This window comes from Sphaerodactylus townsendi, linkage group LG03, assembly GCF_021028975.2.
Source record: "Sphaerodactylus townsendi isolate TG3544 linkage group LG03, MPM_Stown_v2.3, whole genome shotgun sequence".
Lineage (NCBI taxonomy): Eukaryota > Metazoa > Chordata > Lepidosauria > Squamata > Sphaerodactylidae > Sphaerodactylus > Sphaerodactylus townsendi.
This window is the reverse complement of record NC_059427.1, coordinates 78,689,197-78,705,521: the sequence shown is the minus strand read 5'-3', so window position 1 is coordinate 78,705,521 and position 16,325 is coordinate 78,689,197. Positions and strand designations below refer to the sequence as shown.

Sequence of the window (16,325 nt, the reverse complement as noted above, 5' to 3'; positions counted from 1 at the left end):
ATTTTCACTTATTTAAAATTTCTAAATAGACTGGGGTGTATTTTATGTTGGAAGGGTTACTGACGTTCCCCTCCTATCCCTTAGCCGCTGAAGTACCCCCCCCCCCCATACACACACAAATATGGGTTTGTGGGTAGATGATACTGATTTGCTTGTTTCCTTCACCTTCTCTCATTCAGATCCTGAATTTAGTGGAAATAGAAGCATGCCTGTCCCTTCCCTCTCAAAGCTAGGCATGAAATAGGAGCAGATTCTGCACTTTTGATATGTCTGGTCTCCTGTGAAAACCAGTTGCCTGAAATTTTGTATATATATACTGTACATCTATTGTATAAATGTCTGCTTGCACAGAGAATGTACAGCTACTTTTGGAGGAGAGGAAGGGGAGGGGCAATCAAATGAAATCATGGAGAGCTTACTGCTGAAACCAGCCCTTGTGTTACTGCCTCTCCTCCACAGATGGGAAAATCTTTCTACAGATTCGCAGAAAAATGTGAAATCTTTTTAATGGGGGTTTTATAATACTCCAAAATAATAAAAAGAGTGCCTGAAGCTTTGAGCAATTGATTCCTGCATTGGTTGTTGCTAGGCATAGGTGGAGCTTCCATGGGGCAGGGTGGGGACAAATGCCCTAGGCAGGCACCCATTTGGTCATGTGTGGGGCAAGAAATTGCCCCCATGACCACACCCCTCCTTTGTCCTGGCTCTGCCAGGCCACTTCTTTAGCCAGTTGAATGAGTGACCTAGTGGGGCCACCGCAGGGCGCCCCTCGGCCTCGCCCCACCAGACCCCACCAAGCTGCCTGGGACTGCCTGTGGCTCAGGTGGGATGTGGGGGGCAGGGGGGAGAAGGTGTTGCTCCTCCCCCACCCTAGCCATCCCTTCTCATCTCTCCCACCCCTAGAAATCCCTTGCCACCTTCTCCTATCTTTACCCACCCTTTCTCACCCTGAGCTGTGATTTGATGGTGATTTGGGGGTAACCGTGCAAAAATCATGAGGATCCAAGCAGGTTTTTGCCCCACTGTGGCATAAGAACATAAGAAAGAGCCTGCTGAATCAGACCAGAGTCCATCTAGTCCAGCACTCTGGTATTTGCAGTGGCCCACCAGATGGCACCACAGAGCTTTGGATGCATGATTGTTTTGGTGCTGCCTGTGGACTAAGATATATTCTATAATTTCATGGTGATTACATTTCATTCCAATGCAAAAATCATATGAATTCATGAGGATCCATTTAAAATCATCTGGATCCAGCTTTTACCCAGATTTGTGAGTTGGGGCATGTTCTATAATGTGATGGTGACTTTGAGATGACCTGGTGCAAAAAAACTTTGTTTGGTTGTGGTGAGGGCGGGCAGCCGCCCATACGGGTGTGTATGTGGAAGATTTTGCCCCAGCTCCATTTTTCCTAGCTACACCCCTGTTGCTAGGCAACCACAACATTCCAGTTTCCTTGAATAAAAGGTGTGAGAGGGGATTTCCAAGCCTTATTTGGCAATTGAGGGAGGGTTCATTGGAACTAGACCTAGGATTATCAGCTCCAGGTTGGAAAGATCCTGGAGATTTTTAGTGATGTCTGAGGAGGGAAGGGCTTGGGCAAGGCAGAGGCTTCAGATGGTATTCATGCCATTGAGTCCACTCTCCAAAGCAGGCACTTTCTCCAGGGAGACATATCCCTGCGGTCTGGAGTCAGGTGCAACTCTGGGAGATCTCCAGGTCTGACTGTACTATTTTAATTATGCTGCCTGATTGCAATGTTGTATTTTGTAATCTTCCTTGAGTCTCAAAGAGAAAGGTGGACTATAAATAAACAATAATCTATCAAAACAATGCAATAAAAGGCATAGAAGCAACAATAAAAAACAATCTCAGCACATTGTAGAAGTTTTAGTCTAAAAAACACAGCAAACCCAAATCAGCAAAATTCACAGAATATCTAGAAGCTGTTAGTACTGGAAGCAGTTATAACACAGGAGCAGCCCTGCATGATCAAAGGGTGATCCATCTAGTCCAGCATCCTATCTCATACAGTAGCCAACCAGGGCATAGAGGCCAAGGTCTTCCCCTGATGTTACCTTTGTCAGGATGGGCCCCTTGGCTCATCCACCCCTCCCCCTTTCAGCCTTCCAGGAAACGAAAGCTAAAATGCAGCCACAGCTCTCCAAGGTGTGGCCAAGCCCCTATCCTTTGTAATGTTAACTCTGTATTTGAATGTTGGTATTCTTCCCCTTATTATCTTACTGTAACTGCGTCTCTTGGGCCCAGCAAGGGGGCGGGCCAAAGGCAGCAGGGATTTAAGGTTTGGTTCTTCCTATATTCCCCAGAATTCGTCTATCCCTCGCATGCATCAGTCCTCAATAAAGTCTTACGTTTTTAACTGAGGGCTGTGGCTTCCTTTACGGAGTCAGTCCATCCCATGTTGCATCTTCCTCTGTTCCTGCTGTCTTCAACTTTTTCCAAGTGTTATTGTCTTTTTCCAATGAGGCTTATATTCTCATACTGTAAAATCTATATAGGGGGATTATAATATCAGCCCTTAACCTAATAATCCCTACTAAAGTGTTTGCCTATTTTACCACTACAGTATACTGGGTCAACACTTTAACTGATCAAACTGCCTAGACCCCAATAACTTTTTTCCTCTCAATCTCAGCAAATTCAGATCTTATTAGCCTATACTTAAATTCTGGGGATTTTTTGTTCCAATTTGCATCACCTTACTCTTATCAATACTGAACTTCATTTGCCACATCATCACCCACTCACCCAATGTATGGAGATTCTCTTGGAGATTTTAACAGTTATTCATGATTTTCATCACGCTGAATAATTTTGTGTCTTTTGCCAATTTAGCCACTACACTACTCACTCCTAGTTCCAGATCACTTATGAACAAATTAAATAGTACCAATGGCCCTAACCTGGATAGCTGAGGCTATCCCAGTCTCGTAGGATCTTGGAAGTTAAGCAGGGTCACCCCTGGTGAGTATTTAGATGGGAGACTTCCAAGGAATACCAGGCTCATGACAACACCCAATGGCAAACCACCTGTGAATGTCTGTTGTCTTAAAACCTCACAGGTCAGCTATGAATTGATGGCATTTTCCATCACTGCCAGCCTCAACATTGATCCTTGTGAGACACCACTGCTTACTTCCCTCCACACTGAGAACTGTCCATGCATTTATTCTCTTTGTTTCCTGACATTTGATCAATTCATAATTTATCACAGAACCTGTCCTTTTATCACAGAACCTGTCCTTTTATCACAGAACCTGTCCTTTTACTCAGGAGTCCATGGTGATATACCTTGTCAAAGGCCTTTTGAAAGTCCAATGTCTACCATACATAATGTCTACTATTTCCTTAGTTGTGTACATGCTTGTTCACTTTCTCAAAGAACTTCAAAAGATTCCTGAGATAGAACTTCCCTTTGCAGAAGCTGTGCTGATTTTCCCTCAGTGGGCTTTGTTCCTCTATGTGCCGAATAATCGTAACTTTGATTGCAGTTTCAATTAATTTGTCTGGGACAGAAGCTAGCTGACCTGTTATTTCCTGGTTCCCCTCTGGAGCCCTTTTTAAAAATCAGTGTAACATTTGCTTCTATCCAGTCTTCCAGTATAGCTGCTGAATTTAGTTCAGTATAGCTGTTGAAATTAATTTAGATTAATGCTTACTGAAATGAATCTACTTTATATATTCTGTGGAAGGTACATCCCTAACCCTAATCCACCTCTCCAGAATGTTTTAAGATGATTGGTGAATTCATGAGCTTCACAGTTTAAAAGCAGAAGGGAATTAATTAGGATCAGAGGAAAGACATCTAATAAATCTATATAACAAGCTAAACAGTGACTGATGCCTGCTGGTCTGTAATGCCATTTGTTGTGATGTTATTAAATGCTCATAAATATTTCAAGTAACTTGACAATATTTTCTGTACAGAAAATTGCTGCATCTGCAGGACAAATAAATTGTCACTCTGGTTGGGAGATAGATTCCCTGGAATCCCTCCCTATTTCTGGCTGACACTCAATGGGGGGCGGGGATGGAAGTCAAGAATCTTAATAGCATTGTACTATTGAGATGACATCCCTTTTAATTTTGTACCAGAAGTGGTAGCACATATTGGTGCTGACAGGCTTGTCTTCACATTCTAAATTCTCCTTCTAGGGAGCCAGCCTCAGCCAGAATCCTACTGGATTTCACCCTGCAGTCATCTAGGATCAGGAAGGGATCTGTGTGTTTAATGCAGATCCCAGAAATGAAGTGTGGTAGAGAGATTGAGAGCTAGAAAACTGATTTGGAACAAGGCCCTGACATGGAGTTGCTGAAGAAATAGGGGAGAAATTGGCAGTGGGATAAGAAGCATGAATCTGCAGAGAGGACTATGGATGAGTTGAAATCGGGGGAGGAAAAGAGGTCAGAGAATTGCTTCTAGATTAGACAGGAATGGACTGGACAGACAAAGAAGCCTTGGAAGCTGTTAGTCATTGTAAGAAGAGAGCTAAGCCAGAAAGAGAGAAGAAGAGATTGATTTCATCTGTTGACTTGAACTAGTCATCCATATCTTTGAATGCAGGTCTGTATTGCCTAACTTTGTATAAATTATTCATGCATTTGAACCATTTGACATTTTGGGTGAGAAATGAAGGCTTTGAGGAACAGGAAAATGAAATGATGGAGAGTAAATTATTTTATGTTTCACTACATTCTGCACGGAATGTGGAGGAAGTAAATTATGAAATGATGGAGAGTAAATTATTTTATGTTTCACTACATTCTGCACGGAATGTGGAGGAAGTTGCAGCATAAGGGAAAGCACGGTTTTCCCTGGCAGTGCTATGCTCCCATAGAAGGGGGAATTTTTTTTTACAATAAAAATCTTTATCATCCAGCATTTAAATGTTGAGAAAACTCAGTTACCGGACGTCACATAGAGAATAAGCTTCTCCACCTCATCCATGCTTTTCCACACGTTCATTTACCTGTGTCCTGCTTCTGCCTCTGCAGCCAGCCAACTTGATGCCGACATAAGCACTGCTTCCTTCTACCTTATCCTGTCTTGGTTGTTAATTATTACTGTGACTTGGTGATGTACCTATGATGAAGTTCAGAAGTCTATAATTTCTTGAGATCCTCCACTCAAAATACAGCATTCAAGTCTCCCCTGAGGCATCCAGTGCAACTGTTAGTTTACATCATTCCACCTTCAGCTAGTTTCTATAAGGAAAAATATTTGGTCGATTCCGCACTTGCGTTATCAACCTAAGTTCGAGCTGCATTCGACCTAAGTGCTCCGCACAACCACTGGGATCGACGTGGTTTAGTCCCAGCTTCGCCCTGTGTAACGGTCAAATTTCCGACTCCAGTTGGGGACTACCACTTTTTTCGGGAACCACGCTTGAACTCAGCTCGATTCCAGTAAAGTGCAGAATCTCTGGCACCAGGAGTCCCCCTTTCAGCCAATCACAGCTGAGTGTTTTGGGCATGTGTAGAGCTGGAGAACCACCGTGGTGAAAAGGGCACCTAATTTTTTTCCCCTCTTCTTTCGAAGCGATGGTTGGGCGCACAAACGGCGCACAATTTCCGCGTACTAATGTAAGCAGCCAATCAAAAAACACCATCTTCATCCCTCCATTCCTGTGGTGGTTTTTTAATAACATTTGTGGGGATAGACGGGACATGGCAGCTGGTACAGCAGGTATGGCTGGTGCAGAAAGCTCTGGTGCCAGAGGTCTGGGGAGAGCAGTGTCCTGGAAGGAGACTGCTGACCTGATTGGCATTTGGGGGGAACATGAACTCCAACGGACCCTCAAAGGCACTAAAATGAACATTCATATTTTTGAGAGGGTGGCAATGAAAATGCAGAAACGGGGGCACAACAGATGTGCTGTGGAATGCAGGAACAGAAACACTCAGATCAAGCACTCCCAATGGAAATGGCGACTCGCGCCAAATTTCTGACAAGAGGCGGGAGCTATGCAAATCTCACCCTCATCTGTACGGTGCTTTGTTGCGTCGCCTCTACGTAGCTCCTACGTAGGTTTTTTTTTAAAAAAGGGAAACGCGAGGTCACGTTTCCCGCCATAGAACAGTAGCCAATTGGAACAGAGTGGCGAAGAGGCACTGGATGATCCCGCCCTCTGAGCTGGGATCAAGCTGGTTGCAGGGGGAAACAACAATGGCTTCAACCTAGGTCAGTACCCTTCTCAGGGAACTGGGTAGAACCTATTTTACTCATGTGCGGAATCGCCCTTTATGTCCTTCCAGCTTTGCCACCAGGATAGGATTTTTAAATTGTTCATTCACACTTATTTGTTAATAGGAGCCCTTTAGAATGGTGGGCAGTTGACTCTATTAACGTTCAAGATACCAGCTATAAACTAGTATAGGAAGTAAAATATCTCTGCTTGTAATTGCTAGCTAATTTTGAAAAGAATTGAGTATTTGCTAAGAGATGTATTATTTGTCACCTATATGCTTTGGTTGACATACTTCATAATACTTTGCAATGAACAGATTATATATTTTTAAAAAAACCTGCATGTTTAATTTGTTGTAGCCTTTATTTTGCAGGATAAAATAATGAATACAATTAAAATGAATATACAAATGAAATACAATGCTGAAGTGTATTTCTGAGGATTACACTCCAAGTTTTCTTCTCTTTTAATTTATCTTCATGCTTTTTCCCATCTTTCAGGTCTCTATCTGGACGCATTGTTGGTGGAGTCTGGTGGTTTTTCACCTTGATCATCATTTCTTCTTACACAGCCAATTTAGCTGCATTCTTGACAGTGGAGAGAATGGTGTCTCCTATAGAAAGTGCAGAAGATTTGGCCAAACAAACAGAGATTAGTTATGGGACTCTGGATGCTGGTTCTACAAAAGAATTTTTTAGGGTAAGAGAAATTAATTCTTACTTCAATATACAAAACAGAATCTTATACTAGCCCCTGCTCATAGGAAATATAGCACACAGGGCCTGCCAGATACCATAAATATCCCAAAAATGTGGAGTAATTACACGCTTCCACAGATTACTGAGTAATTATACTTAGCAGCATCATAAGTAATTACCCTGTGACTTGCAGCCCAGGTTTGGAGAATAATAAGTACTTGGTTAGCTCTGTCATTTAGTGGCACTATTTACCATATGGAAATACATTGATGTTACACTCAAAGGGTGTGAAAAGTGCACTTTCTTCCAGTGGTCTCCTGTCTCCTACTGTACAATTCTGTTGATACATTCTGCAGCCCCCTTTCTCCTTTAATGGTTTACAATTCAACTGATGCAGTTCAGTTGTTCATACTATTGTACACCCAATGAAGTTGCTTTATACATTCCACATGAGCATTTTTACTCTGAATGGAAGCAGCTCTGCAAGGACTTACATAGAAGTCTTTCCCAGCACTGTAATGTTTTTTTAAAAAAAATGGAAATCGTTTTTGATTGAACAGGGAAATAGATTGAACAGGGAACTTCATCTACAATTACATTTTCTACAGCTGAGCTAAAAATATGTCCCTGATGTAGCCAAAACGTATGCATTTCTAGCTACAAATTACATTTTACTCTATTATCCTTTCAATGTAACCTTTGTCTTAGTGCATTTCCCCCTTTCCCATCTAAAATAGCTGCCATGATGACAAAAATTGCTGCAAGAGCATATCTGTGTAATGCCAGTTCATCTAATTCTCTTATCTATGTAACTAAGACCAGGCTATAGATTGAGTAGAGACCATTCAGCTGTCTGGCAGCACTCGGTTCTAAGCCCTTTCTTTTCTTTAGCCATACAGTGTATAAGCACGCAGCCCAACTAAATGTGTGTCTACCTTGGTGTATGAATCTCTGCTCTGTGTTTTAACACCTGCTAAGAGCAGTGGATTTATGCTATTCTGGACAGAGATCTAAAATAGCGGTTTTTGAGAAGATGTGGACGTACATGAAGTCAGCTGAGCCCTCTGTTTTCGTGCCGACAACAGAAGAGGGGATGAAACGTGTGAGGAGATCGAAAGGGAAGTATGCCTACCTGCTAGAGTCTACCATGAATGAGTACATTGAGCAGAGAAAGCCATGTGACACCATGAAGGTGGGAGGTAACTTGGATTCCAAAGGCTATGGCATTGCAACGCCAAAAGGTTCACTATTGAGGTAGGTAGAATTAATATATTATTCCTCCCCCTGCAGCCCAAGCAATCAATGCATTCATAAACTTGCCTCCATTCTCCATTGCCACAGTTTAGTTAATGAAGTTGAAGGAGGAGGAGGGAGGAGAAATTAATGATGCACTGGGCAATAAACTGCTGGACTGCTGCTTAACAGTGATAGGAGTGACCAATTCTTCAAAGACTGCTTACTAAAGGGGCTCCACTCCCTGAATTCTGTTTTCTGTTAAGATGAGTGCAACTGTGTGCAAACAGCAGGGATTGTGTGGCATACTGATTACTGATTAACAATTTGTTGCTTTGAAGCAACTTGTTGTTTTGTGGTGCATGACCATTGTGCAATGTCCATTGTGGTCCTTGTTTGGATTCAAGCTTAAAATGGGATTCTTGCAGTAGAAGTATTTTGGCATGTGAATGTCTGAAATAAGAGATGAAAATCCATGTAGGAAAAACAAATGGAAAAATGAAGTGTTTTCCTTCCTGCTAAGCAATAAATAGTTGAAGTTTCTTAGCTTGTTACCCTAGCAACTTAGTGAACCTAGTTATTAAACTGTTCTAGGCCAAAATGCTGAGAAGGAAGGAGATATAACTTCTCACTGAACTGGCCATCAGAAAATGTCATATGTACACATAGCCTACAATAGCCTCAGTATAGCAGCCAAATATTTAAAATAGAGATTATTATATAAGTGCATTAATCATACACAGGAATCGTATTGCCCACAATTATGCATTTTCTGTTTCTTCAACAACTATTAATAGGGGAGTGCACCATTTTTTTCGGTATTTTTTAGGATTCACGTTTAATAGATCTGAAAATTTTCAAGAAAATTAAAAAATTGAATCTTCATACTGATGTGGGGTGGTTTCCATCGGTTTTTTTGTACATTCAAAAATTTTTGTGTCCATTAAATCATATGGGAAAAATGTGGGGCGAGGGGGCATTACCTTTGAAATTCCCACCATTCTCAACAAAGTAGGAAATTTTTTCAGTGACATTGCACTCTTTGGAGAGTCACTGTAGGGTAACATGGATCTATTCCCTTTAAAAGTTAAAAGGAATGGCTGATATGTTAGTTAATGGGAAAACATTGTGGAGGCCTGGGGGGCTATTTTTAAGGTAGAGGCTAAATTTGCCTCTCTCTCCAAGAACTTCCATGTTTGGTGAAGATTGGGTCAGAGGGTCCAATTTTATGGGCCCCAATTTTTTCCATTGTTTCCAGTGGAGTATGAATGGGGACACCCTCTTGGGGGACCCCAAAAATTGGAACACCAGACCCAATCTTCACCAAACATGGGATATCTTATAACGAAAATCTCTTGTACCTATGTTGCAAATTTGGTGGCTCTACCTCAAAAAACTGTTGCCAGAGCCCCACAAATATAGTAGATCTAAAAAAAGCCAAGTAAAATCTGAAAAAAAGTTTTTTTCATCTTCACTTTTTTTTTGGTTCGGGGATTGCATTGCATACCCCCTAGCTATCAATAATCTTGCAATAAAATTTTCTTCATGAATACCATAATAGTTAGTGGGAACAGGTCAGAAACCATGTGCAGTGTTCCAAGGTTCAGGTTTTGATGGTTCAGCAGAGAACAAACTCTGCTGTTACTATTACTATCCTAATTTTTAAATTAAAATTAAGAATCTCACTGTTGTTGTTTTTTTAGGTTATACTGAATTGAACCAACAGCGATATTTTCTTCTAAAATTAAAACAAATCTAGAGAAAGGCATAAGCTTATTCATGCTTTTCTCCAAAATATCCTTCTAGGGGATTTGCTTAGCCTTTATGGACTTTCCAATGCAGTATAGACAGCCAAGGAAAAACACTTTGGTTTTTTTCCATTTGGTCCGATGGTGCTCTTTTAGAACATGTGCCCTGTTTTCTGTCCCATGTTTTTTTTTGTTCATTGTCATTTTAACTGTTAAACTAATACTGTATGCTCTACTATCACCATGTGGTGTCTTTCTCCATTGTGTGGTTTTATCCGGGAAATATATTCTATTCTGTAGCTGACTAAGCTGATGAACCCTATTGCTGTTTTCTTCCAAGTCAGCAGATGTTTAGCCATTGAAGTCAATGGGATTAGAACTGATTAATCTAGGCAGCTCATTTTATTAGAGATTTTGCAAAAGTGATAGCTGAAGGGAGCTGTGGAGGCAGCACAGCCCATGCTGGAGGAAATACCCCTCCCCTGGGGCTCTTATCCCAGTGGAGAGGTAAATCTACTGGTGGGTGGCCGCAACAGCCTCCTGGGATGCTTCAAAGTGGCACTGAGCACTGCAGCAGCATCCCAGCTCCACTACCACCACCACCACCGTACTGTGCTGGGGGTGTTCTGGAGGTGTGGCTGTAACAGAGCTGATGTTAGTTGGCTTCCACTCTGTCATTGCCTCATACATTGTGGCCTGGGCCATGGACATATGTACATTGTGGCCCAGGCCATCCTTTGGATGGAATAAGCTTTTCAGCAGTGGGAAGGGCTTTTCAGCAATGGGGAGATTTTGTTACATATATTGCTTCCCTGCACCACCAAAAAGCCGTCTGAAGATAGCAGGGTGGTGCCACAGAAGTGTGGCCCTGGCCACTGAGGTTTCTGAATTGGGTTATTAGTATCAAAATGAACACCACGAGAAAACAGTTCTGTTTAAAGCAAAGATGTCACCCAGTTGCTCCTTTTTGCCATCATTCACATTACTTATAGAGAATATGCTTGCTGACACAGCACTTCCAAATATATTCAGTGCAGGAGGGGGATATCAGTTAGGTCAAATACTGTTCTTTAAAAGTACACCAAAATCCCAGAAATACTCTTGCAGATTCATCTTTTGTAGAAGCAAGCATGACAAAGGCTAAAGCTATCAGTGTGGTTGCAACGTGAAATTGTCACTGATTGACAAGAAGAGTTTGTCTTTCATTTAGTTAGCTTGGCTGACACATTATTCTTAGGCTGGACTAGTAAATTTATTTAATTAAAACACACACATAACTCTGCTCTGCCTTCTCAGTAGCTCAGAGCAGCATTCAATAGATAAGAAAACCACATTTGCAAACTAACACAATTCAGTCATCAACAGACAATAGCATGAAGAAATCTGTTTGCAAGAATAAGACCATTGATGTCCAAGTCCAGCTCGGCCTGATCCAGTTCTTGCTATCTAAGGGATTGTCTCTGGTTACAGACATTTTCACACAAGAGATTTAAGATGGCTTTTATAAAGATGTAGAATGCAAATGTAAAATACAAATCCCAATGTACAAATCCCTCATTCCTTCCACTTTCTTCGTTAGCTATTAAATGTTAATTAAGCAGCATGATAGAAGCTCAGAGGCAATGAAAGCATCACATGTGAAAACATTTGGCCAGAGAGTATCATAATGCTGTTATGCTATCGGACAAGATTTACAGCTGACCATTGCAGATTCTTAATTACGTAATACAATTGTATTTGAACTTTGCTTTAGCAGCAGAAGCCAGAAAGTTGGAGTGAACGTCAGGAAATAGCTCTCCTTAAGAGAACAGAGTCCCATATCCTTCCTTACTTGCAGCTGCTTGAGCAGTAGGGAATGACCCTTAGTTCCTAGCACAGCTGTTGACGTTATTTTCCTGTGCTGGTACAAGGTGCTGTTGTCCATTTACCACCCCTTCCTCTTCAGCATCTCAATGGTTGTCACTAGAATTGCATGGGACCCTCTCCCTTCATAGACAGTGGTGGTTAAATGCTTCCTGCTCCATTTTATTAGCAGCTGTCACCAAAAAATCAAGCGAGGACATTGTCTCCTTAATATAAACTTTAAACAAATAGCTATACAGCTCTGTGATAAATCTTATCTATATGAGCCCAAATAGTAAAAAGCAGTCACTAGGGTTTTTTTCCTAGCCACCAAAAAGCAGCTGTAATCACAACTGGTATATAAACACCAGGAGATCTCCAGCTTAAGCTTCATCAAATCTCCAAAGAATAAACCAAGAAGAAAAGCAGGATATAAATGTTTTGACAAATAAATGCATTTCAATGCATGGCAATGTGAGAAGCTGTTTTACGTTTCTTTTGCCTCTTTGGGAATAATTTAAATCAGCAGCAGCTCTGAGGTATCAGATGATAAATGTGGGCTTCCTTCTTTTCCTCTCTCTTCTTTCACAGTGGAATGAAAGGAGTAGTCAAACATTTTCACTGGGACATCTTGGGGAACACTGTTGGAGAATGTATCCCACAGTAATAGTACAGGAGTAATCAGAATGGAACATCCTATAGAGACTATTGTGTCTCTGTATTACATTATTACTTATTTATTTACAAAAATTTCTATGCCACTTTTCTGCTTTTACAAGGGCCATCAAGGCAGCTAACAATTTAAAACATACATAATCAGGCTGCATTTTGAAACCATTAAAATCAACTCTAACCCCCCACCCCACCCCACCCCACATATTTAAACAGTTAAAAACAGAGTTAAAATACATAGATAGATGGATAAACCTTTATTAGGCATAGAATCCATATAACAGCCAACATTGTCCAAACAAGTATCCCATACATGGGAACCATCGCAGGTAATTATTTCAAAGTTTCTATAAGGAACCTAGCTACAAAAGTTAAAATCTCGGAGGCAGAATTATTTAGTAGAAACGTAATCTTCCCCACAACAGAGTATTCATTAAAGATTACAGGACAAAGAGCAAAGAGTCTGGTCCTAAATCCCTCGTATTTGGGGCAGTCAAGCAATATATGTTCCATAGTTTGTATTGCTGTGATACAATGAGGACATTTTCGCTCTTGCAGGTTGATTCTTTGGAACCTTCCTTGTAGCATAGAGCAAGGGAAGGAGTTACAACGAGCCCTAGTGATTATCCATCTATGCTTGGGTTCCTGGAGTAAGAAGCTCCAAAATAATCTGCCATGTAATTGATTTTAAATTTGATGTTAAAAAAGAGAAGGGAGCAATTGCTTCTTGCCTTGTCCTGCAGAACTTGGAAACCTCTTGATCTACAGCAGTCACCTTTTTAATTGAGAGAAGATTTCAGAAGCTGTGCTTGGCATTTGCAAGGCTTCCCAGGAAAATCCAAGGGAAAGTATTTTAGCTTCCACTGTCCCGCCACCACTTGGATTCATGTGAAGCTGGGGGGAGGGATAAGATAGATGAGACTGTCAGTATCTCTGAGTTAAAGCACAGGTGGACCCAAAACTTCAAGGTGCAACCATGCCAGGCTTTACCGTAGCCAGGGAGATGTTGTCCCGCTTCCAGACAGGGAGTGCGGTATATGGAATACAATGTAGCACTCCAAATGGCTTTCCTTTATATAGGAAAGCTGACTGAATCCTCTCCAACTTTATGATTCCAAGCATTGATCCACAAAGGGGATCCCATGTACAACAATTGAGGAACTTAACTTTCATATTGAAAACTTCTCACTTTCACCGGCCAGGAATAAACCTGTTACCTTTTGTAAAAGAAATTCTCCACTCCCGCCACAGTAGCTCTGCAAGCTTTTCATAGCTAAGGTCTCTATGTTTGGCTGACCAATGGGCTTTGTGGTGAAAAACAACTCCCAAAGTATTTACAGATCTTGACTTACGTTCGACAGATGCACCATCAGGTATCCATCTGCTGGGTTTATAAAGGTGTTAGAAAAAACACAATCACTTTAAGATTTGGCAGGGTTAACAAGTAATGAATTCCGTGTACAATGGAGTTGTTTGCATTTAGACAGCAATCTATTTAGGCCCGACCTTCGCTTCTCGAGAGTAATAGTGCATCAGTCTGCAAATAAGAGCAGTGGTAGAGTCCACATTACACAAAGCTGGGGAGCCAAGGTGCATTGACCGATCTTCAAAGGTCGAGGGACAAATCATTAATAAACAAATTCTGCAAATAGAGAAGAGAGGGGCCAACCACGCTAGCCTTTGTTTGGCGCTTCTTTGGAAGATTGAATTTTTGGTGTTAATTTTCCCGATGGATCACATCTCACTTGAAAGGTGGTGGGTTAAAATACATGCAAAACATATAACAGCAACTAAATGAGGGAATTAGGAATGGGAGAATCACACAGGCCCTTTCCGCATGGGCCAAAAAATGAGCCGTAGGCCTAGAGGGATGGCAAAAGCATGCCGTCCCCAGGCCACCTGTTCGCACAAGCGGCGCCGACCTGGCTCCCCTTCCCCTCCCTCAGGGTGGCGTCAGGCCACCCTCAAAAACACCCGTTTAAAGGGTAGTTTTTGAGTAAACAGCATGTTCCCGGCGGCGCGGTGCGAACAGCACCACCGGGAACACGCTGTTTCCCCATCCCTCTCCCCTAACTTACCTGCGATTAGCCGTTTGTAAGCCCTGCTGTCCTCCTAAGACCCTCCCTCGCTGTCCTCCAACCCCTGGAGGAAGAGGCTCGCGATGTAGAGAACCACCCTCTCCTGCACGCCCAGAGGCCTCTGCTGGGGCCGCTTGCACGCTTGCATGCGAACGGCCTCCGCCCCCAAGCCGGCAGAATTCTTGCCGTTGTGAGGGCGCATAGAGGCCCGTGCAGAAAGGGCCACAGAGAATGCCAACTGGAACAAAAAGTCTTCACTCTGTGGTGCAAGATGGCAACAGAATGGGAGAGGTGAACCTCCCTGGGGAGAATGTTCCGGACCACCACAGAGTGAAGACTGCCTATAAAAATACTTTACTATACATTATCTATTAACGTGTCCACTAAAAATGGAACGGGACTGTTGAAAGGTGTGTAACTGATAATACAACTCCATAAAGTAGTTTTTCCAACAGCATAAGCACATATTAGTTTCTTTCAAGGTCAGTAAAACATATAACAGAAAGAAGTCCTAGATCAAACCTCAGTCCCTCTAAGTCAACATTCTGTTTCCAATTGAACCCAATTAGATGACCTTCTAGGGACATGAAATAACATTACTTATTTAATTTAATTAACTAAAGTTTTGTTTTGTTTTCTTAGCATCTGGTATTCAGAAATATCTTACCTCTGGATGTAGAGAATTTATTTAACTATCTTCCATGAGGTTTTCTGATCTCTCTTAAAGACTATCTAAGCTGAGCAGTTCACCAGAACTGATGTGGTGCCAAGACAAAGTATGGAACTGTTTTAATTGTATATTTACTTTCTGAAATTATCCTGTCATGTACATATACAAATTGTAAGTTCCATGATGGAAAGTGCACTATAAATGTCATTTAAAATGTCACTTCTTTAATCATTAAAACAAAGCTAAAAATGTTTTTGAGATGCAGTAAAAAGCTTTTTTGCAAGGCATCTTGCTGCCTAGGAAACTGGCTTTATTGGGCCGTTTCCGCACGGGCAGAATATGGCGGCCTGGGGACGGCAAAAACGCCATCCCCAGGCCACCGTTCGCACAGGGGGCGCAGCTGCTTTGCAGCCGTGCTGCCCTTGCACCGCCCGACCGGCGCCGAGCCGGCGTTTCCAAACCACGCTTCCCCAGCGTGGTTTTTTGGAATCGCCGGCTGGAAGCTGCTACCGTGCGAACGGCAGCGGCTTCCCAGCGCTTCCCCCCCAGTCCCTCCCTGCACTTACCTCGTCCCCGGGCTTCTGGCGTGTCGCCGAGGCCTGGGGACCATGCCCTTCCTGCCCTCGCGCCCACTGGAGCGAAGCGGCGCCCAGGGCACCAGGCTGGGGCGTGTCCCCAGGCCTTGGCGATGTGCTGGAGGCCCAGGGACATGCCGGGTCAGCCGGGCGCCGGTGCTCCGTGGCACCGGCTGCCCAGCTCTTTCTAGGACCGTCCGTGCGGACAGTCCTAGCATCGTCGGGTCGGCGTCGAGTACGCCAACCCGGCCACTTCCGCATTCGTGCGGAAACGGCCATGGACTGAAAGAAAAGCTATGAATTTCCCAAATTTAAGGCTTTGACTAACAAACTATATGTAAGTAAAAGCAATGGGGTTATAGTTATGGCAGTCATGTCTAGCAAATAGTACTCTTCTGTGAGGTAAGAGAGTCAGAGTACCCTCCTGTTGATACTACATCAAAGTTACAGCAGAGTTGAGCAAGCACAGCCCATTGTGGAAAATGACACTAACACAAAATAAGCTCTCCACAATCAGTGGTAATAAATTAGAAGCCACTTTGCACAAAATAAGAGAGACACTCTGGAAAGAAGGGAAAGGTAGGAGCGTGTTTTGTAATT

At 42.5% G+C, this 16,325-nt stretch overlaps 1 protein-coding gene across 7 annotated transcripts in view; it reads left to right on the top strand.

Annotated features, from left to right (window-relative positions):
• GRIA1 (glutamate ionotropic receptor AMPA type subunit 1) overlaps positions 1–16,325 on the top strand; it is a 269,419-nt gene that overhangs the window by 229,143 nt on the left and 23,951 nt on the right. For 6 of the 7 annotated variants that reach the window (XR_007243946.1, XM_048489882.1, XM_048489877.1 and 3 more), the window contains 2 exons: positions 6,710–6,908; positions 7,914–8,161. Coding sequence is in view for 6 of the 7 variants with exons in the window: in XM_048489882.1 (XP_048345839.1) it covers positions 6,710–6,908; positions 7,914–8,161 (447 nt within the window). In the remaining variant the exon portion in view is untranslated. Of the gene's footprint in view, positions 1–6,709; positions 6,909–7,913; positions 8,162–16,325 lie in introns of those variants that run through there. The other variant, XM_048489883.1, reaches the window with a different exon arrangement.